This window comes from Triplophysa rosa, linkage group LG7 (assembly GCF_024868665.1).
Source record: "Triplophysa rosa linkage group LG7, Trosa_1v2, whole genome shotgun sequence".
NCBI lineage: Eukaryota > Metazoa > Chordata > Actinopteri > Cypriniformes > Nemacheilidae > Triplophysa > Triplophysa rosa.
In genome coordinates, this window is record NC_079896.1 from 10,658,990 (window position 1) to 10,680,565 (window position 21,576).

The window sequence follows — 21,576 nt, forward strand, 5'->3', positions numbered from 1 at the left end:
AGAGAGAGAGAGAGAGAGAGAGAGAGAGAGAGAGAGAGAGAGAGCGCAAAAGCAAGCGAGCGAGAGAGACCGAAAAACGAACATTCTGAGGATTCCTGGGAAGCTGCCAAAGTCCCAGAATTCTTCATGCCATACAGAAGGTTTCAATTAAATCAGACTCAAGTGACCAGTCAGAGATTTGCTTAAATATTCCTTCTCTTTCTTTTTTCCCATTTTGACAGCCTAACAAAATTTAGTAAAGATGCTGATTTAGAGCAGCAGTAAGAGAATACAATATTCAGTTTATTATTATTTTTCTATGATGATGAGCATGTTATGCCTATGATCAGAGGTATTTTCCGCTGGCATGTGGTGGAAGGAGGTACTTATTTAAACATGTAGGCTATTGAAGTAGTGAATTTTTCCCTATGTACATCTACTATTTTGTTATTAAACACTTTTTTTTAAAGTTGGGGCTGGTTTTGGGTAGTATGCAAACTAATATAAAAGCGTGTTTTACATCGATATAGCTAAATTGTTTATGAATGGTCAGATTGGCATTTTTAACCCAAAACGCCAAAATAAAAGTTAAAAAGTTAAGCAAGCCCAATATTAGTTTTTAAAGTTATGTACAACTTTTAGTTATTTCTTGAGCGACTTGTGACTTTAGGTTGCATTTCTCTTTAAATTCTTCCTCCGCCTCTATATAGAGGGAAATCTTTCTGCCAGATAATGAGAAAAGCAGTCCCAAAAATGTTTCCATTTTTTTATCGTTAGCTTTGGCCAGAAACAGAATATTAAATGATAATTTATAGATGGAAAACTGATATGGAACTATTGTTAAATGAGAAAACATAAGCAATAAAAACTGTTATTTAAAATTTATTTGAGAAAATAAATATTCTGCACTTAATTTAAGTATAATTGAAAACCTACAACTTACCATACATGCTGCTAACCTTTACAATATTTCTTGCACAGACCTGTAACTTGGGTTTATGAAACTTGTCTAAGTACATATTGCTAAGTCATCTTCTCTTCTGAACCCCAAGCACCCAGTCTCTAAACACTTGCATTTAGAGTCTTGTTCAATTTTTAATTTTCGTCCTTGACATTTTACAATTAAACAGAAATAATTCTCTAAATTCTTAATACGTTTAATTGTATGGATATTTTGCCTTGGTCCTGGTCACTTTAAGTTTTCATTCATTTTTTTACTGATGCATGCTAAAAAGGAACACAAGGATGAATGATTAGTGTGATTCCAAAGCAATTCAAAACAAGAATTGTGAAAAACAAATTCTTACGCTTAGTATTTTCTATGCTTGTAGCAGATTTTGAAAGCATGTCTGTTTATACTAATCACATTATTGAATCTGGCCATCATTCATGTCTGTCTCTGGAGAGTAGAGTAAAAAGTGATACAGAAAAACACATTTCAGCAATGTGGATGATTCCAATTTCTCAAATACCTATGAGAAACTAAGTTCATTTTTAACCCCTGTGTGCAAATATGGGGCAAATCAAAAAATGACCAAACACTGAAGCTAAAGTTTAACATGGTTATTTGAAACTGCAATAAATAAAGGTGACTGACAAAATGACTCAAAATTAATTCTTTTATACAAGCATGTGCACAAATATACTGCTATATAGCTCAGGAGAATGACTAATCCAAAAGAAGATGCTAAAGATAACAAGAAAGACACAACAAGTGCATAAGCGAGGAAGAGGAGAATATGGGAGAGTCAAAGATCACAAACTTCCAAAAGGGCTTCGATGTCTGATTCAATGTCACTTTCTGGAAGAAAAACATACCTGCCACTGACAGACAGATGCATAGAGCAGACAAAACATTTCTACTATAGTTTTACATAGAATGTACCAAATAAAGCAGGTAGTACCTAAAATCGTAGCAGTATCCATTCATGCAACTGTAAGTATTTTAATTAACCCACACATTGTGTATCATTTATGTCTTAGTTCTAGAAATAAAAAACGAAACAATGTGCACCGATATAAAATAAATAAATAGTTTGATCATAAAACGGTTCGATTATGACTGGCCAGGTGGCCCCTTCCTTCATTTTTATTGCACAGGAATTTCACAGTTTCCTCCACCCTGACAGGAAGTAAGATGAAGATGACTTCATTTTGGTTTTTAGGTGCAGCAGAGAGCTCCGGGTTTACAGCCCGTTCTTCACGAGCTCGTGGACGCCATTCTCATCGATCGTCAGAGTGGGTTGGAAAGCACGTCCGTTCGCCAAATGTTCCAACCCCTTAGAAACAAGGAACGATTGGGTTTTAATTTCGCCCCATAACAGTTCAAATGCAACATCACAGGACTGCAGATATGTTGAACATATCTTACACGGTTGCACATAAACCATATACATGACAATTGAATCTTACCTCACCACCATAAGATACAAGAGGGGAGATTTCGCATTTGATTGGCAGGTCTGTTCCGTCCTTGAGGCTGTGATGGACAGAGCATCAAAATGGGTTAATGGGATATGCATCTACTGTCCATGGCTGTCCAGATTAATGATATGAAATGATTTATGCAATATGGCATTTACATTCCTTTCCGTTATAAAAATTCACCAGATGAAATAATGCTATCCATCATAGCATAAGCATAGACAATGAATTTGTTAAATAACTGTATGCAATTTGCATTTGAATATTCATTAAATTAAATATAGCCATCATCATAACACTTGATTATCAGCGTTTTATTCCCATCATTTGTTAAAATCGTTCCAGATTGCTCAGCATGCCCGATGCCCACTTCCCAGCATGCGTGTTATTCTGCCTGTTAGTAGTTGCTTTCCGGGTCAGAGCCTGTTAAAAGATGCGAACCTTTGCCACGGTCATGTCTCGGATTTGACACCATCACCAACTGAGTTCTAACAGCTGTGCTAAGAGCGAAGCCCCATCACCATGCACTAAATGTACATACGACAGTGAAAATAGTTACTTCGGGCTGACTTCAGGTGTGACTGTCCCTGCTGGTCCATGTCTAGAAATGTATAAGTGAAGAAAACAATGTGAATGTGACAGATTCAGAAGGATCTTTGTGAACTTGACCTCAGTGAAGCAGTGTAGATGTTTGGTGAATATACACCACCACAGGTGGGAAGGAGATGTATGCAACAATGAAGGAGTGGAGACTTCCTGGGATTTAAAAAGGTAACTTAAATCGAAAATTTTGGGATCATATACTCATGTTATTCCAAACCTGTATGCTGCAGAGAACACTGTATAATGTAATGTAACAATGTAAATACGTATATAAATATGAATAAAATGAATGTAATGTAATTATATTAAAAATATATATCATATACTGTATATTTGAATATATAGGACAGTTTACATCAAGACTGTCAACCTCCAAAAACATTGGGGGGAAAACACAACACAAAAGTAAACTAAAGTACCATTTATGTGCTATATTTCACTTCTTTTATTAAGTTGTTTGACAACAATTTTATTCAAGGTACCATTTAAAAATTATTTAGACAGTCACATCAGATGCCATAACACTTTTGTTTGCGTGGCATGTTAAATAAACATGGTACGATTTCAGAAAAGAACTTAAATTTTGGTATGCTCTTTACAAATAAAAAATATTGCATATTTTGCATATTTTACAAAGACTGAATATAGTGGATGAGGCTACTTGGGTATTCTACTTAATGGTTCTTCTTGTTGGCATTCTTTGGTCTTTTTTGGATCTTGACAGCAATGGTGTGTATAAATAGTCCCTTGTATTAGCAGCAACTCTGGCAAATCTTTGAAAATTATTTTTTGTGTTCAATAAAAGGAATACCAACATACAGGTTTGGAATGGCATTATCATGTGTGGATGGGTGTCTTACCTAGGTATAGCAGGTATGCGAGTTCCGTTCTCATCAACGAAATGACCTCCAGCATTTAAGATCCAGCGGTGATGCAGGGACATGAGGGCGTGGCGAGCTGTAGTCGGGTTGTCCTTCCCATCCTGACTGTCTGCATTCTTCAAAGGAGAAAACTCATCTTCTCTCAGAACTTCATATACCACAAATGTTCTGAAACACATGTTACAAATGTATACAAAATGATTTGTATACTGTACAAACTGTATATTATATCTCATAACCACTCTTCATTTTTACATTTTCAAATAAGCATCATTTAGTTTGAATTATAAGCTGTTTTCCTCATGGGGACCAAAAAATGTACTTAAATCTTTCACACTGTAGGGTCTATGTAGACAGGAACAATACAGACACTTATTTTTTTTAACACTAGTCACCGTTCATAATACTTTAAAAATGAAGAAAATCTGGATTTGATCAAGATTTTCCGGTCAGTTTGCTAGATTCCATTTGGCAACCGCTATATTCTTTGTTGTCTGGTATAGGTCTTTTACAGTATTTAAGAGATTTGGGAGGCTCGTGCATCTTCCTTTTAGGCAAAAGAAAAGAAAACTCAATAACTTTAAACCGACGTAATGACTGTCCTGACTGAGAAAACGCACACTACTAAAAAAAGGCAGAGATGGAATTTCAGTATAATTCTCTCATTTAGAGTCTGAAAAAAACTGCTCGATCACTGTTAATGCATCAGGTTTGTACTATGCTGCATGGCCTCATACATTTAATACTACAAAATCTCTGATCCTCTCATTCCAACCAATTTTCAACACTTCACTCAACCCGGTTGAATCAGGAAGACCTTGTCGCCAATGGCCCATATACTTAAAACAGGGATGGAAAGTCCCGGCACTAACTTGGCAAACTGGAATATGTCGAAGACAAATTTTTCCATCTTAATCCCATTGGGTTTGTCAGGTTTGATTAGCTGTCCTTGCGGGTTCACATAGGGAATCTTCTTCTGTGCCACATGGTGCTGCAACTGCGGCTCGTGAGTCCTAGAAAACAGATAGAGAGATGAAGACGGGAGGACGGCTGTGCAGGCCGAGACAGACCCGAAAAGTGAAGCATGTTCTTTGGGTTAAAATTTCAGGAAAATGACAATAAGAGAACATGTCTGGCAAAGCCATCTGTGTTAAAAATACCAGACGCTCGAAAACTGCAGATGTTCCTCTCCTGACTTTCCCTCATATTCTCAGCGCACATTAAAGTCAGTTTCATCCTGTCTACTATTTACAAGATGGCAAACCTTAGCTCATAGACGTAGCTATACTTTGTGTTTTAAAGTTGATCGCCTAGCAACTAAATAAGCTCAAATACCTCAGCTCTGAGTAATTGAAAATGATTTACTCTGCCAAAATCTGACTGCAAACACTGATTGAATTAAACTGAAAATAAATAGCGGCACACTGATGTAAAGGTTAAAGCACCTCACAATCTCCTTAAGGAATGGAAGGGCGAAGAAATGATTGGCTATGTTGCCGGTGTTGAACATGAGACGTCCATCGGGGCTGCGCTTCTCCGCCGTTGGCAAGGTGATCTCGCTGTACTCCACGACTTGATAACGCCCATCTACTTTACAGACCACGCCCACTGCCTCTGTGGGATTTGTCTTCTCTACAACCTGCCAATCAGAAGCAGATTTTTAGAAAACTATCCAAACACTGATGCACTGAATTGTTGATATTTTGGAAAGTTGTACCTGAGCCCTACTTATAAACCAATACTTAAAACTTACACCGTGTCTACACTGGACGCGGTGTGATGCGACGCGACAAAAGACAATAGAACGCATTAGAACCTATTATAATTTTTAATTGTGTCCACACTGGATACGGCGCGACAATCCCATTAGAACAAGCTGTGTGTCATGTCGCATCTGGTGTAGACACGGTGTTACTGTTGTGTATCGAGACAAGGCAAGAATACAGTTTTAAACAATGATTTTAATGTTTTGGTTTATTTTTAACATGAAGGTGTGGATTTAAGTGCACACATCCACTGAAAAAGCTAATCCCGTTTTATTTCAATACTGGATAATCAAATGAAAAAAAAACACATTAAATAAACGTGTAAACCTGTGTTAATAATTAAATTTGTTTGTGGCGTTTATCAAATGTCATAAAGCTTGTATCAGCACAGATCTTAACTGACAACAATTTATCATAACAACAGATATCATAATACTAAAAAAAATTTGATTAAAATTTAAACAATTTCAAAATTAATTTATTAAAATGTGAATTGAGACAAATTTACCAACATTAAAATGTCACTTTTGTGCCAGTTTAAAAATTAAAATAAGCCCCCCTGTGTGTTTAAATGGGGAAGACCACACACTCCATCCCTTGCCGTGTTTGCCTGAGGTCTGAATTTCTGTACTAAATTACAGCAGAGGCAAAGGCAGAAAACCCTTTCCATTCATCGGAGTAACAAATTACAAACTTCGGAGATGAAGGCATAGCACTGGGGGAAAAGCCACTTTAAGTGCATGCTTCAGAAATGATGAGGAGTGGGTGGGTTTGGCTTTTCTTAGCTCCCTCCCCCTGTCACGCAGGAACTGTTTAATTGCTAGCAGCTTATAAGAAGAGCGTGGTATTCAAACCCAGCTGTTAAGTGTTTATATCACGTGCAAATAGTTTTATGAATCACGTGTTGCACATTAATGGAAATTGAGTCATAGGATGCATCTTTGGAGAACTGATAAATTGATAAATCAGAAATACAAAATAATCCCTCACCTCATACTATTAATAAAAACTAAGTGAAAAATTTGAATTTAGACGAAATGGTGAAAAATAATCTTTACAGATAAATATGGTTAAAATATGAAGAAATATTACGTTCTTTTAGATAACCAAACAAGTACTTCTTGATTCTGTGAGATACTACATAGTTTCTGGATTACTCCAATTTGTCACACAGGAAAAACTGGTCAGTTTACTTTGATGTTAATAGTTACACATAAAGAACACACCTAGTGATAACTAAGTTTCCTTATCATACCCACATAACATTAGGTCTGTCACAATTATTAAATAACCGTCTCATCGCAATAATTTCAGATAACCGCAATAATTGCGAATCCTTTGAAAACAAGGGTGATCTGCTGCATTTTACATCCACTGTCCTTGATCTGCACTCACTGTTACATTCAAAGACATTTCTCCATCATTTGAGCTGTATTAGCTTTGAATGTTTTGTGTTGATTGTTTTGTTTCAGACTTGCTGCATCTTCACAGCAATGAAATATGAAATAAATGAAATTAATTCATGAAATAAATTAAGGGTCATTAATAGTTATATTGTCAAAGCCTTAAAACAGACAATTAATCGCCATCATAGCAATTATTTAATAGACAATTAATCGTCAGCCAAATTTCATAATCGTGACAGCCCTACATAACATTGCGACATGCCATTTACGACATCATATTCTGCATCATGTATCGGATGTGTGTGATTCACTGAGTACCAATGAGGACAATCATAGCAATTCCAGTTTATATATATATATATATATATATATATATACGTACAGTGTATAGTAATTTTGGCCGCACAGTGTACTTATGCTAGTCAACAAATAAGACTAAATACATGCTTCGAAATTAGAATGCTCTCACTACCCTGAATGTTGGCTATTTGGTTGAAGCTAGCAGTATGGTTACTTGGCCAATTTTTTCAGAGCATCATATTAAATTCTCGAATACGTCAAAGGCTGCGAGGCTACGCTGAGAATAATGGCTAAATTAATTGGTATCCTGCATCACCAGGCTTGTTATATAAGAGCTTTAAAAGCAATTAAGCTCCTGACTGCAGACTATTTAAATTTCCTCCATAACCACTGTTCCTTGTAAAAAGTGTTTGCTGTCGAGTACATAGGCTGCAAACGCACAAGCAACATGTTACTCAAGAACCCTTATGAAAATGAACCATGGTTTAACTATAGCAACCATAGGTTTTTGGCTTTATTTGTAGTACAACCATGGTAACCACTAATTTACCATGGTCTCACTGTAATAACAATAGTTTAAACATGATATTTGTAGTTTAACTGTGATAATACAAAAGGTAATCAATCTGTCAAAAACATGGTTGCTCCACTTTTACTACAGTAAAAGTAATGGTTAATAATTGTATTGCTAATATTTTATTGCTATAGGATGTGCGACCAAAAATATGAAATGCAAATATCATGATTATGTTATTAAATAGATCCAGTAGTTTGTTGTAAAAGAGACTATAGGAGAGTTCAGTGTGTTGTTAGAGTTGTGGAGCAAGTTCTCAGATGTATATGCAGTCATACTTCTTTTAAGTGTAATAAAACCCAAGTTTTACAATACTTCTAATGGCTCGAATACACTACAAGACTTTTAAAATCTGAACAGATTTTTTTTAAACTAGACATCATTCACTTGCAGACGTTTTGAAAGTTTCAGATGAAACACACTAACTGATCAAATCTGCAGACTGGCACAGACTTTCTGCAACAAGTCCAGACTGAAAATCTGAGCAAAAGTCTTGTAGTGTATTTTAGCCTAAGCCAACTTCTCCATCTAGTGGACCGATAAAGTAGATTTCACATACATAATGTGAAATGAGCACCACCTTACAATATGTGACCCTGGATCACAAAACCAGTCTTAAGTAGCACGGGAACATTTTTAGTAAAAGACAAAAATACATTGTGTAGGTCAAAATGATCGATTTTTCTTTTATGCCAAAAATCATTAGGATATTAAGTAAAGATCATGTTCCATGAAGATATTTGGTAAATTTCCTACCTTAAATATATAAAACTTTATTTTTGTGAGTGGATGGTCTGCCACAGTGCCCCTGATTAACAACTTCAAAGGCAATTTTCTCAATATTTTGATTTTTTTGCGCTCTCAGATTCCTGAGTTTTAAACGGTTGTATCTCAGCCAGATATTGTCCTATTTTAACAACTCGTATATCTATAGAAAGTTTATTTATTCAGCTTTCAGATTGTGTAAAAATCTCAATTTCGAAAAATTGACCCATAAGACAATGGGTCCAGTTTTGTTGTCCAGGGTCACATATATGTAAAGATAAATAACATTAATGCTAAAAAAACTAATTGTACACGGTCATGGTACATAAGCTTGAGGAAACACGTCCACTGTGAGCACTCAGAGTTGAAACATATTTGCACAATGACTCGTGTAGTATGTAATGGTGGAACAGGAAATACTTAGGTAGGGTTGAATGTGTTAAGGCCTGACCTTTGCACCACAGTCTGCTCCTTTGAGTGAACAGAAGCCAATGAAAGCAGGGTCGGCTACTTTTACAAGGATGTTGTCCACGCAGTAGACATGGATGTAGGATATTCCTCTCTTCTCCATGTCTTCAACTATTTTCTGTGTGCCCAAAGCTCTGTACAGTCCACCATTTCCATCTGAAATGCAGAGGTTGAATAAAACAGGTATTGAGGCTTTTATTCGACACGTTATACTGTAGCTACGTTCCAAAATTCACAACTCCAATATGTAAGGGGAGCTGCACATTTTTTTGCTATAAATTTATCGCTTCATCTATTTCTATAAAGAACTATAAAAAAATAAAATGCAAAACATTAATCAAAGAGGAATTAGATCTGCTATTATTAAAATATACTGTATATAACAAAATGCTGGAATAGAAAAGAAAAGAAATTGCTAGTAGATTTGACTGTTTTTGTCTTTGGATAAAAGCGTCTTCCAAATGAATAAATGTAAATTATTCTTTTAAAATTAAATAAAAATCCAGAACTCGCTACATATAGCAAATACAAGAGGACTGCTGTTAATACAAGGAATTTAGTGGTGAGATTATAAGAGACGCATATAAAATCCCACACCCAATCATGTGTATACAGGAAGCTTTATCTTATGATATTATTATAAGTTAACCGTTCTTTAAAATGCAAATAATGCTTTGGGCCCACTTGACCCATGAACACTGGCTGAAGGACAAATAAATGGGTTAAAAAGTCACCTGGTGCCATTGCTAGTTTGCCTTTGTCCTCTAGAATAATTTTTCCATTGAAGTCCATAGCAGGAAGCATGCCTTGCTGAAAGAATATCACGTTTTCTTCCTTCAGACCAAAATATTTGTTTCGTGAGAAGAACTCTTTGGTCATGTTCATTGTTCTGCCACTTGTCATGATGTACCTACGAAATGAAAACATGAATCATGCCATTGCAAAATCAGTAGTTTTAAATCATTTTAGCACAAACTTTCTAGTTTTTAAAGGAGCAGTTCACTTTAAAATCAGCCCCCATTGACTTTCCATAGTAATGAAGTAAAATGATTTTATATAATTTAAAGTTATTACTACTCCTTTAAGTATAAAGCAGATTTTTTTCTACCTCAAGGAAGTGTTTCCATTTGGTTCTATACAACAATTTACATAATATGGCAAACTGATACAAACAATGTCTGTGTCAACTGAAGTGCATAAAAATGACTTTCTCTTCCTAATAATACAAAGAAATATCTCTGCAGCATGTACATTCTATGGCCTCGTAGGAAAATTTTGTATTAAATCAGATTTTAATCAGAAATCTTTTTTTTCTGTAAAAATACAAATATAGCAGCTTTACTAACCCACTAACTTCGTGAGGTTGACGTGCTGTTATGATGTCATCCTGATTTCATGCTGACAAATATTTATCTCAAGACATTTACTGTATAGTGGGAAACCTGCATTACGAACGGGACGGACACTTCCTCAACATCAAAACAAGTCTGGTAACCCAAGTAACTACATTCAACAATCATTGACCATATTTGACTGACCTTTCCTTTTTATTTACTTTCCACTGCTTTAACTGTACTTGCAGAGTAACCGAATCACCTTCAATTGTGTGTTTGATGAACATCCTACCATGGAATGCAGCACTTCCTCGCGTGTTGCTTCTCAGCAAGCTGTTGTAGTCTACGAATGCGTTCGGCCTGGATCTGAAAGAGGGTTTTGTGGGATGGGAGGCTCACGTCGTACATGCCTTTAGGATATGGCACGCCCAACCGTGTCCCCTGACCTCCAGCCAGCAGAAGAACTGCCACTTTGTTCTCTGATATACAGTGCAGGCCTGTGTGACATAATGCAAGGATAAGTCACTAAAAAGGTGATTGTGTCAGCAAACGTAAGTTCTTGCCAAATTATTTGTTATTAAACACAATTTAAATATGCCACATTATTAACATTTTATTTACCCAGTTATGATGACAAAAAGCATATTAAATGTCTAGGTTTTCAAGCAGCAGTTTTTATTGAATTATTTACAGATAAGAGGGGTGATTATCCTTTGCTTTTATGAGACTCACTTTATCTTACATAAATTGCAGTTATGTTCCTTATGACCTTACCCACACGCAGCCTTAAACAGGCTAATGGTTGAACAAATCACACACAAACACGACATATACAGTAAAAGTCTTTCGGGTGCCATAGCAATACGAAGCGATTAAAGATGATGTGATGCTGAATGAGATCAACATGATTCAGGAAAGCAATTTGCGTCACACCTTACCAGAACCAGATGTTTTAACTCCTCATTGGAGCGTCATCCCCCATGATGAGTACTGGGATATAAACCATATACAATGATTTTTTCTATTCCATATCGGTCTATTTTTTCAATATTAGAGTGGCTTTAGACTAACTCTGGAGAATAGTTGTTTTTCACTCGGGTGTCATGACGTAAGCCCCATTCTCACAGGTCCAGTTGGGTTGGGAGGGTATTATAACACTCATGTTTTGCAAGGTTTCCTAGCAACATTTGTTTCTCGCTTTTTAATGCGCATTTAATCACATTTCTGTTCAATTAAACGAAACATAGGACGTTATATTCAGAACGTCACACTGGCCAAAGCTGGGTGAGGCTGGAGGACCTGCTAAACCACTTTTGGCTAGTTTAAGCTGCCCTTTTTCTGAACTCTTATCAAGATAATATGACGGCGATGAATCATTTAAACTCACCTTCTTTTTCCCATTCTTTAAGACACTCGTGATCACGTGTTACGCTGCCCAAAACCTCTCGGGGGACCGGCTCCATCCTATTATCCACCTTCTCCTGGGAGATCTGACCAGAGGTCTTCATGGCATTTTGGAAAAAGTTATTAATCTCAATGAAGTTCATGTTCTCCACATCAAGACTCATCTCGGCTTGTTCCTCCGGGCTCAGCTGGTCCCAAAACTGCAGGATGTGAGACTGCCCAGCTTCAGTAAGTCTCTCAGCAAGTTTCTTGGTGTCCATGGTCTCTGTCAGATCTGAAAGTGCAGTGATGGAATAAAGTGGAAGTGACACTGTTTATCTGAAAGTCTTGGCTCGTGCATCCATACTAGCCCACCCATAAACTGATAACTGCTCTGCCTACGTGTTCAGACAAATAGACTATGGGTGGGCAGAGGCTGAAGTCATTTTAACCTCAATGAAGAGATAACGTTAAATATCTTATTTATGGTTGGCAGGAATGCGAAGAAGATCATTTCTGGTAATCTATATTGTTCAATAAAGTTTTATAAGAGACGATCTCTTGTTGAGGATTACACCTGCCCCATAAAATCCGGTTGGGGTTTTACAATGAATATCTACAATTTATTCTGTGCCTAAGGTTTAACTGTTATCTTAATACTGGCAGCAAGGTAACAAGGAGCATCATATCCATTCATATAGAAAAAAAGACTTTTAACGTAATAGCCAGTAATATATAAAAAGGGTTAATCACATCTGTTTACATTTTTGTAGATTACAGCAGTCAGTCACTGACGTAAATTGCTTGGACTGCCACTGTAGCCTCCCACTCACTATTTCGCTGTCTACAGAGGAGCCTACAAATGTTTTATGAAGGCATATTAAACCATTTTATCATATTCTTACCTTCGGAGCTGCTTCTAGTCATTCAGTACTTCCCTCTCACTTTAACTGGATAGGACACACAGCAACATCTTCTAAAAGAGCACCGCCTTCACCCGGGAGCCTCCTCCTATATCCGTCAGATTGACGTGGCAGAATACAAACCGAAACCCCCAACCAGTCAAACGAGACGCACGGTCTTTTCCCCCGCCCATATTCAGACAAGTCTCACCTCCTGTGGAATGATTGGCTGAAGAGGGGGCGTGGCTACTTTAAGCAGTCCGTCGATTGGCAGTTGAGAAGTCCTTCATATTGCGAGCAGGTCAGGGGCGGGACAAGGACGCAACAAAAGTAAAATGAGAAATAAATATACAGATATAATTATGAGACTACTAAAAATATTATACTACAACATTTTATAAATCCATTGGTCGTTTAACAACATTAAATACAGGACTATTGTTTTAATGAAAGCTTGGCAGACACGCGCGAATAATATGAAATCCAGACAGATACTCATACATTTTCAAAAGAGCAGAATTCACCAAATAAAACAAATGTAAACAAAATAAATACATTGATTAAATATTTAAATAAAACAAAGACGGTAGTTTCTAAAACCTAGCTTTTGATAAGATCTAATTCTTCAGCAAAAATCTTCGGATAAGTAAATTTTTTAATAAAAAAATAAAATGTAATATATTACATATAATTGTTATAAATACAAAAAAAATCAACAATAAAACCCTAAAGTTATTCCTTTTACCTTGGATATACATTAATTAATATATATATATATATATATATATATATATGTAATTGACCATAAAAACCCGTAAGAATCACCACAAAATATATAATTTGATTAAAAAATACTCAAAAACCTCTTTAATACTAAAGGACTACAACGTTTGACTTTTATCATCGTGACGTAATTTCCGGGATCATGGCCGTCAAAACAGCGGCAAGTATTTGTCAACTTGATCCCAAACTTAGTTTTAGGGATCCGATTTATGTTTAAGGTGCCACCTCGGGTTTTCGGATCCATAAGATCCGATTCTCCGTGGCGTGTCGCGCATGTTGGTGCGCTGGTGTTAAAATATGACACTTAAATCCACGTTCGTCAGCAGCGGGTAGGTGAATGTAAACTTGGTTTTGCAGACGAGTACTATGCAAATGTCCTTTAGCAAGTTTTCGCAAAGGGCAACACTGCGAAATCGGATCCCGTCCTGTCGTTCTCCAGATGGAGCAAACACTACTTATTATTAACCTGATGATATTTGACTCAGATGCTCAGTAATATCATGGCTTGTAGTTCTGGCTCCGGTGCAAAAATGTCCAGTCCAAATGTCAGCACGTCGACGATGGCGGTGACTCCGGGGGCTGTGGATCAGAAGACGAGCCCGGTGTTATTCGAGATTTACGGAGAGATCTGGAACGTGCAGGCTCGTTTGGGTCAGGGCGTATCGGCCTCGGTGTACCGGGTCAGCTCCGGTCGGGCGAGCACCGCTGCGGTGAAGGAGTTTCAGGCAGACACGCAGGGTGGAGATTACGGGTTCCTTAAGGAAAGATCCGTGCTGGAGAGCATACAGGGACACAAAAAGATCGGTAAACACATGCTCTGTTGAATAAACAATGAACCGTGATAGAAACCCACCCCATGATTATAACTGATGTCTCACGCTTGCCATTCTCTCTGCAGTGACCCTCTATGGTGTGTTCACCAATCACAACCCATTTGGTGTGGCCACTCGTTGCCTGTTACTAGAGCTTTTGGATGTGAACGTGTCAGATCTACTGGTCAGGGCCAGTAACCAGGGGCACTCCATGTGGTTGATTCAGCACTGTGCCCGTGACGTTTTGGAGGCCCTCAGCTTCCTGCACAGAGAAGGTTACGTGCATGCCGATCTCAAGCCCCGTAATGTTCTCTGGAGCGCTGATGACGAGTGTTTTAAGCTCATTGATTTTGGCCTAAGCTACAGAGAGGGACACCAGGTGAGGAGTTAAGATACTGTGGCATAAGATACTTTGCCGTTTGGTTTCACTTACGCACACGCGTTGCATTGAGCGTTCTTGTCGGTTCCTTAAAGGATGTGAAGTACATCCAGACAGATGGCTACAGGGCCCCTGAAGCTGAGCTGCAGAACTCATTGGCTCAGGCGGGTCTGGGGGGAGACTCCGGCTGCACAACTGCCGTGGACCTGTGGAGTCTGGGCATCGTTCTTCTGGAGATGTTCTCAGGAACCAAACTAAAAGAAATTGTGAAGTCTCAGGAATGGAAGGTCAGAACAAGATTAAGCATGTAAAACAGAAAATAGGACTATTGCAAACCAGGATGATCTTGTAAATGTAATGAATTGAAATGGCACCTTTACTACGGAAAATTAAGATACAATACTTTTGGAATTGGATCGTGACTCCCTGAATTAAATCGAATCATAGTGCACGTCTCAACCCTCATAGCATTTTTCTTGATCTTTTCCTCATTTGCTTGCTAAAACTCTGGCATTGTGCCGTGTCTCTACAGGATAACAGTTTTGCAATAGTAGACCACATCTTTTCAAGCAATGCATTGGTTTACCCTGCTATTCCTGTCTATCATCTGAGGGATCTCATCAAAAGGTAGGAAAAAAACATCTGATGTGATAACATAGCAGTCAATCAAATATCAGCTAAATTGAGGGAATATGTGCCTTTTCGTTCCTAGCATGCTCCACAATGACCCTAAACTCAGAAGCACAGCGGACGTGGCATTAGTCGACCCTTTCTTCAGCATTCCCTTTGGTTTGTATAACTCAGTACGTTTTAAAGGGGCGTTGTAATGATATACAGTACATGATACTGGGTTCACAATATAATAGCCAAAGAAAATTATGAATTCAAATGTATCAATTAAAAAGGAATTCAAGTGATAGTTTTAATTCTGTCATCATTTATTCACCCTCTTGTCATTTCAAACCTGTATGGCTGACTTTCTTCTGCAGAAAACAAGAAGATATTTTGAAGAATCCGAACAGCACTGGCCCCCATTCACTACTATTGTACAGACACAAAACCAATGCAAGTGAATGGGATCCGCTTACCAACATTCTTCAAAATAGCTTCTTTTGTGTTCCGTGGAAGAAAGAAAGTCATACAGGTTCGAAATCACAAGAGGGTTAGTAAATAATGAAAGAATTTAAATTTTTGGATGAACTTTAAGAAAGATATTCAGTTGCTGCAAGTCACGCGTGTTACCAGCTAAACCAATTGGATTAAACATTATATCATGAAAGTCAATTTATGATTTTGAAGTCATTTTTTGGATCGCGGTATATCATTACACGCGACACGAGTAAGAAAGTGCTTTGGGTTTCAGCACCTCATATCGAAGATCTGGTTCTTTTGCCTACACCTGTTCTAAGACTACTAAACGTAATAGATGACAGTCACCTGTATAACGAAGATGAGTATGAAGGTGAGGGTTTTTTTTCTTTTTTTCTCAATGTGCATAAGTGTAGCAGTCCTCAAAATAACAATTATACTTTGAATTTCTTTTGTAGACATCGTTGAGGACATGAAAGAAGAATGCCAGAAGTACGGCACCGTCGTGTCTTTATTGATTCCTAAAGAGAATCCCGGCAAGGGTCAGGTAAGACCCTAATTTAGGATGAAAGTTGAAAATTCCGATTTTTCCTACACGATCCATCACTTATCTCTGTCGGCAGGTGTTTGTGGAGTATGCAAATGCTGGAGACTCCAAAGAGGCCCAGAGACTGCTGACGGGCCGAACGTTCGACGGCAAGTTTGTGGTCGCTACGTTTTACCCACTGAGTGCCTATAAGAGGGGTTATTTATACCAAACTGTGCAGTGAGAAGCTGCGCTCCGTTCTTCAGAGTGGATAACCTCACAATCTCATTCGTATCAATGTTTAAGATTTACTCAAGATCATATATGTGAATATAGGCACTCACACATTTGGGTTTAACAAAGAGGAAAGTGTAGGTGTCGGCTTCCACACCATAATACGATGCTTTTATGTACTGTGTGAGAACTTATATTTATGTTTCCTCACCTTTTTTGCTGTTTTAGCGGTGGTACTGATGCACTGCTTTGGTTTACACTGCCTTTATAACCACTGATCACTTTAGAGACTAGGTTAACTTAGTCCTCGAATGTCTACTATTCCTTAATTTGTAGTTCACGCGGCTTGTTTTCTTTTTCCGTCATTATATTTAGTCATGATATGTATTTCCAGTGATTCTGCACATATATTTAAGCTACTGGTGAAATACACTGGCTTGCATGCACTGTGCCGTGGTTGAGCTTTGCGTTCGACTTGACCACGAGAGCTGTTGAACCACATCACCCCAAAGATAGAAATCCAACTTTAGATAGAGCACAACGGACGACAGAGCGGGTAAACGTGCTGGAAATTCTGAAGTGAATTTTCTTTATTCAGGGTTGACTGGAATGGGACTCCATGTCAAAAGCCACAATTTTTGTCTCATTCTGAATGTGTGTCAGGAGATTTTTTTTACTTTGAATTCCAAAGGTACAATTTCAGTTTAGCCTAGTTGGACAAAATATTTTTAGATTCTTAGTAAAACACAATTGTACTAGGATGTGCACAACAAAAGCGTAACTTCTATAACACATTTGTGATGGGTGGGGTGGGAATAGTAATACTCTATATATTCCTTTGGCTGATTTAACATTATTACAGAAATATGTCTACAATACTCTTGTTAGAGTCAGTTGTGGAGTTTATTGTTTATGTAATAACTGCGTGCTTTTGCAATCACAACATTATTGAAAGGCTTTTCCAGTTATGATAGTTGTAAGCGTTCCTGGTTGTGGTGTGTTTGTGTCTGTGATTTCATTGCATGACATTTTGGATTCTTAAACTGCTACAGAGCTTTCTGACAGATTAACAGTTGTTCACAAGAGCTTTCTAAAGTATAGAGGACTTGAATGAATGAAATATACTATATTGTCCTTAGTAAGGAAATTTGCTGTGGACTTCAATAGCTAAAACATTGTGTTTTGACATGTTGGTGGTTTGTCAGTTTTCCAGTTTTTTTTTTACTGATTTTGAGATTCTGTCCTAATCGCGAAGTCATTCTGTGTTATGTCTTACAGTCTTGAAGTATTTAGTATTCTCAGTTTTAAAGGCTGTGAGCTCTAATATAGTACAATGTGAGAAAAGAACAGACTTATAAGAATGCAAAAAGAATTTATTTTTTACTCATGTTGATTTCATGACAACGTGGCCTATACAAGTCTATGAGAATGTTGCTGTAAGGAAGGGACAATTTAAATGAAGTGATATGCATGTTCCAAGTGTGCCATTCCAGTTCTGGGAAATTTACATTGCTCAAATTCCGACTGTGAACTTAAAAGTGTGATTGATCCAGACTTTATGCACAAGAAATCTTTTAGTATGCTGACTATAAATCTATTGCTGACAATGTGTGACATTTGACTTGGTTTGGAAAATCTATTTATTAGAAGTGTTTGTGCTATGCGTTGATGAAATGTAATCATTTAGGCATGATGCTACAAATGACAGCTGTTATATGGGGGGATAAACTTTCCAAACACAGAGAGATCCTGTTAGAGCTCAGATGAATGATTGAAGATAATAAAAACACAAGTAGTCTCGGACTATTGCTAATCCAAGTTCCTGAGATAGCAGTTTACAATAAGAGTCTATTTCCATGTCTTTCGTACTTTTATGCCTTCCATATTGAGCCAGATTGAAGATTTACTGTGAGCAAATATAACTGACTCTTAGCATGTTTAATAATAGTAACAGAATTTCTTCTAATATATTAGTTACAACTTAAATAAATTATATTCGGGCTCCCCGCGGTCATAGAAACCTGGAAATATTAGGGATTGTCATTCACGGGTCTAAAACTTTGAAAAATATACTTTAAAAGTGTCGAAAACATCTATAACATAATTATTACAAACAAGCTCTGATATATTTCGAAAGGGCTCTTTGTATGTGCAGTTTCTATAAGAAGAAATTCTAGTTTGACAATTGATACAATCCAAAATTAAATGAAAATGACACTATTTTCAGGATCAAGGCCAAGCATTTAAAATGACAGAAAGGGATATTTTCCTCAGGCAAAATCATCAAAGATTCTCAAATACAGTCTTGATGTCCCCTTTAACACTTTAAAGGGTTTCAGATTCAATAAGCACAAATTTTCTTTTTAGACTTCAGAAATTAATGTTATATAGAACCAGAGATGGGTGGTCTGCCAGGGATCATTTCATACTGCCTTAAGTTTAAATACAGTACCGTTTAAAAGTTCATGGTCACTTATTCATTCATTCTTTTATTTTTTATATAAAGTAAATACTCTAAAAATTATTGTGTGACTAAAACAATAAATCTGCAGAATCTTTACCCTGAGATGCTTTTTAAACAAAATTGAGGGAGTTCCCATCTATTCGGGCTTCTTATCGACTCCATTATTAGATGTGAAGGGATAGTTCACCCAAAAAAGAAAATCCCCCAAGTTGTTCCAAACCTGTATAAATTAGTTTGTTCTGTTCAATACAACGAAAGATATTTGAAAGAATGTAAGCAACTGACAGTTCTGAGACATCATTGACTACCATAGTTGGGAAAATTAAAATGTCAAAGGTGCCCAGAACTGTTTGCTTCCCTACATTCTTCAAAATAATATTTCCGGCTAAGGTAGTCAATGGTGCCTCAGAAATGTCAGTTTCTAACATTCTTCCAAATATCTTTCTTTGTGTTCATCAGAACAAAGAAATTTATACAGATTTGGAACAACTTGAGGGCTTGAGGGTAAATGAAGATAGATTTTTTTTATTTTCGAAATTAATAAGTTGTCCTAGTTATGTTTTTGTCTATAAAGCTAATACTGAAAATCTTCAGATCAAAAGTTTTTATGATCATGAGAAGCATTTTAGTTGAGTGATCCTAAACTTTTAAACGGTAATGTATAGATTGAATTTGTATGCTGTAAACAGTCAGTAGATGCTGACTGAAAAATGAAAGAAAAGTGCCAAAAAATATTTCTTGTTTTTCAGAGCCTTCTTTTATCCCACCAGCAACCCTGCAGAACTACCCAAGAGTGCAGGGAAGCCATATATATGTTTATGTCTCAGAAATGCCTTTAGAAAACAGCTGGTTTTGGCTATATTTGTTTCCGAAACAGTAGATGATATGCATTGATATGCCAGACATCCTTCCTAGAATAAAAACAAAGTGCTGCATTTTGGCTGGCCTGTGTGTCTGTAGAGGGCAATAAGCCTGCCAAGGTAAAAACAAGGTAAAACAGTTGGAAATTAAATTCTCTGTGCATTAATGAGACTTGCAGGGTAATAAATTTGGTGGTTGAATAGTGAAAAGTAGCAATCCTTACCCCAAGATGTCTAAATTCTGTGCAGGAAACTAGAAAATTGAGCCAGATGCCTTTTGGTCTTATGGTTATTATGAAGATTTATGATGATTTTCTCTATAACCCTCACTGATGATCCAGACGATTTTTCTGATTTATTGGTTTTAATACGGCATGATCGACAGAAAGAAACGGCACGTACCACGCCATTTGATAGACTGCATATGACCTGCTAAGGAGATGCCAAGAAATTTTTGTGACGTTGCAAACATTTAATGAGGATGAGTGAACTTTTAGAGCCAATAAGGGCATAGACTGCCATAAATCATGCATGGATGAAATATACTTTGAGGTGTTTGCAAAAGTAGTGTTTATAGTACATTTGTGGTACATTATGGGTTACAGTATAAGAAAAGCGGATGTTGGGTTTATAATATGAAAGCAGTAAGGAATCATGTGACTTCTGTGTTTTACATTTAAATGATTTATTAGTTTTTTCCCTTTAAAACCTTTTTTTCGTTTTTTCCCTTTAAAACCTTTTTTTCTGCTGTTCATGAGACTTTGCCAGTGATTTTGTTACTGACAATATACAGAAAACAGTGACATTGCTTTGCAAAAATGTTATAAAAATGTATATTTTGACACATGAATTAATAGATGCAGATTAATATGTTGAGGTAATCTAGCCTCACAGGAAATAAATTAAAACAATTTTACATATTAATATTTGTCAGTCGCCATTAAAAGTCTCCAAAGTTGTATTATTTAAATGCAAATATTCACATTGTACGTGTACTAATGCTGGGTTGTCTTTTATCATGTGTATCAATTTCTCGTAGCTCATAATTTGGCATTATTTTCAACGATTATTTTATAAGACAATCATGTGTTTCCTGATGGCCTAAACCATTTTGCGTTTCCTATCATGCCTGAGGCAAAAATGCAATTGGTTGAAACTTAAGATAAATCGTTCTGCCTTGAAGTCCACATATGTGGCTGGGAATACTATTTGAAACTTGAACATTTCACACAGTAGAAAAACAATCGCCTGAAAATAGTTTAGCGCGAGGAGTGTTTCATGTGTTAGTTAGATTTGAGTGGAAAGATGTTTGTCCATTAAAGATCATGGCATGACTTCAGAGCTCTAGATGATAAGGATGACGTTCATGTTTCTCACAATAAAATGTTTGTGTGTGTCTTGCAACGTTGTCTCTTTTATTTAAATGGATTTGTGTAAAAGTTCACTTTTGAAGCATGTGATGTTAACATTAAATTACTTTACTTCAATTTTCTGGTGTCTAAAGCTTTTAATGTTGACGGTATCACAAAATTCTTCATTCGACTGAAATCGTTTTGAATGAAATGTTCGGGAAAATGAGCAGACTGATATTGACCACCAGATGGCAGCACCACCATTAATACTGTTACGCGCATTGCATCTGCC

The 21,576-nt window shown here is 36.9% G+C and overlaps 2 protein-coding genes across 3 annotated transcripts; one reads left to right on the top strand and one right to left on the bottom strand.

The window, feature by feature from the left end:
- Nucleotides 1–845: 845 nt before the first annotated feature.
- Nucleotides 846–12,932, bottom strand: uap1 (UDP-N-acetylglucosamine pyrophosphorylase 1). 2 transcript variants are annotated; one of them, XM_057338976.1, is made up of 11 exons: nt 12,789–12,932; nt 11,888–12,178; nt 10,793–10,997; nt 9,901–10,076; nt 9,150–9,322; nt 5,333–5,526; nt 4,760–4,900; nt 3,867–4,055; nt 2,963–3,004; nt 2,392–2,458; nt 846–2,258 (listed from the first exon to the last, which is right to left on the bottom strand). In XM_057338976.1, exons 1-11 carry the CDS (start codon nt 12,808–12,810, stop codon nt 2,166–2,168), a joined length of 1,593 nt encoding a protein of 530 aa, XP_057194959.1. In that variant the 5' UTR covers nt 12,811–12,932; the 3' UTR covers nt 846–2,165. The 2 variants fall into 2 exon arrangements, with proteins under 2 accessions (XP_057194959.1, XP_057194961.1); XM_057338978.1 differs by lacking the exon at nt 2,963–3,004 and having other exon boundaries at nt 12,789–12,919.
- A 706-nt stretch (nt 12,933–13,638) lies between these two features.
- Nucleotides 13,639–21,335, top strand: uhmk1 (U2AF homology motif (UHM) kinase 1). The gene is made up of 8 exons (XM_057338682.1): nt 13,639–14,372; nt 14,467–14,759; nt 14,855–15,046; nt 15,292–15,386; nt 15,472–15,548; nt 16,123–16,221; nt 16,307–16,395; nt 16,472–21,335. Exons 1-8 carry the CDS (start codon nt 14,054–14,056, stop codon nt 16,616–16,618), a joined length of 1,311 nt encoding a protein of 436 aa, XP_057194665.1. The 5' UTR covers nt 13,639–14,053; the 3' UTR covers nt 16,619–21,335.
- The last annotated feature ends 241 nt before the right edge of the window (nt 21,336–21,576 follow it).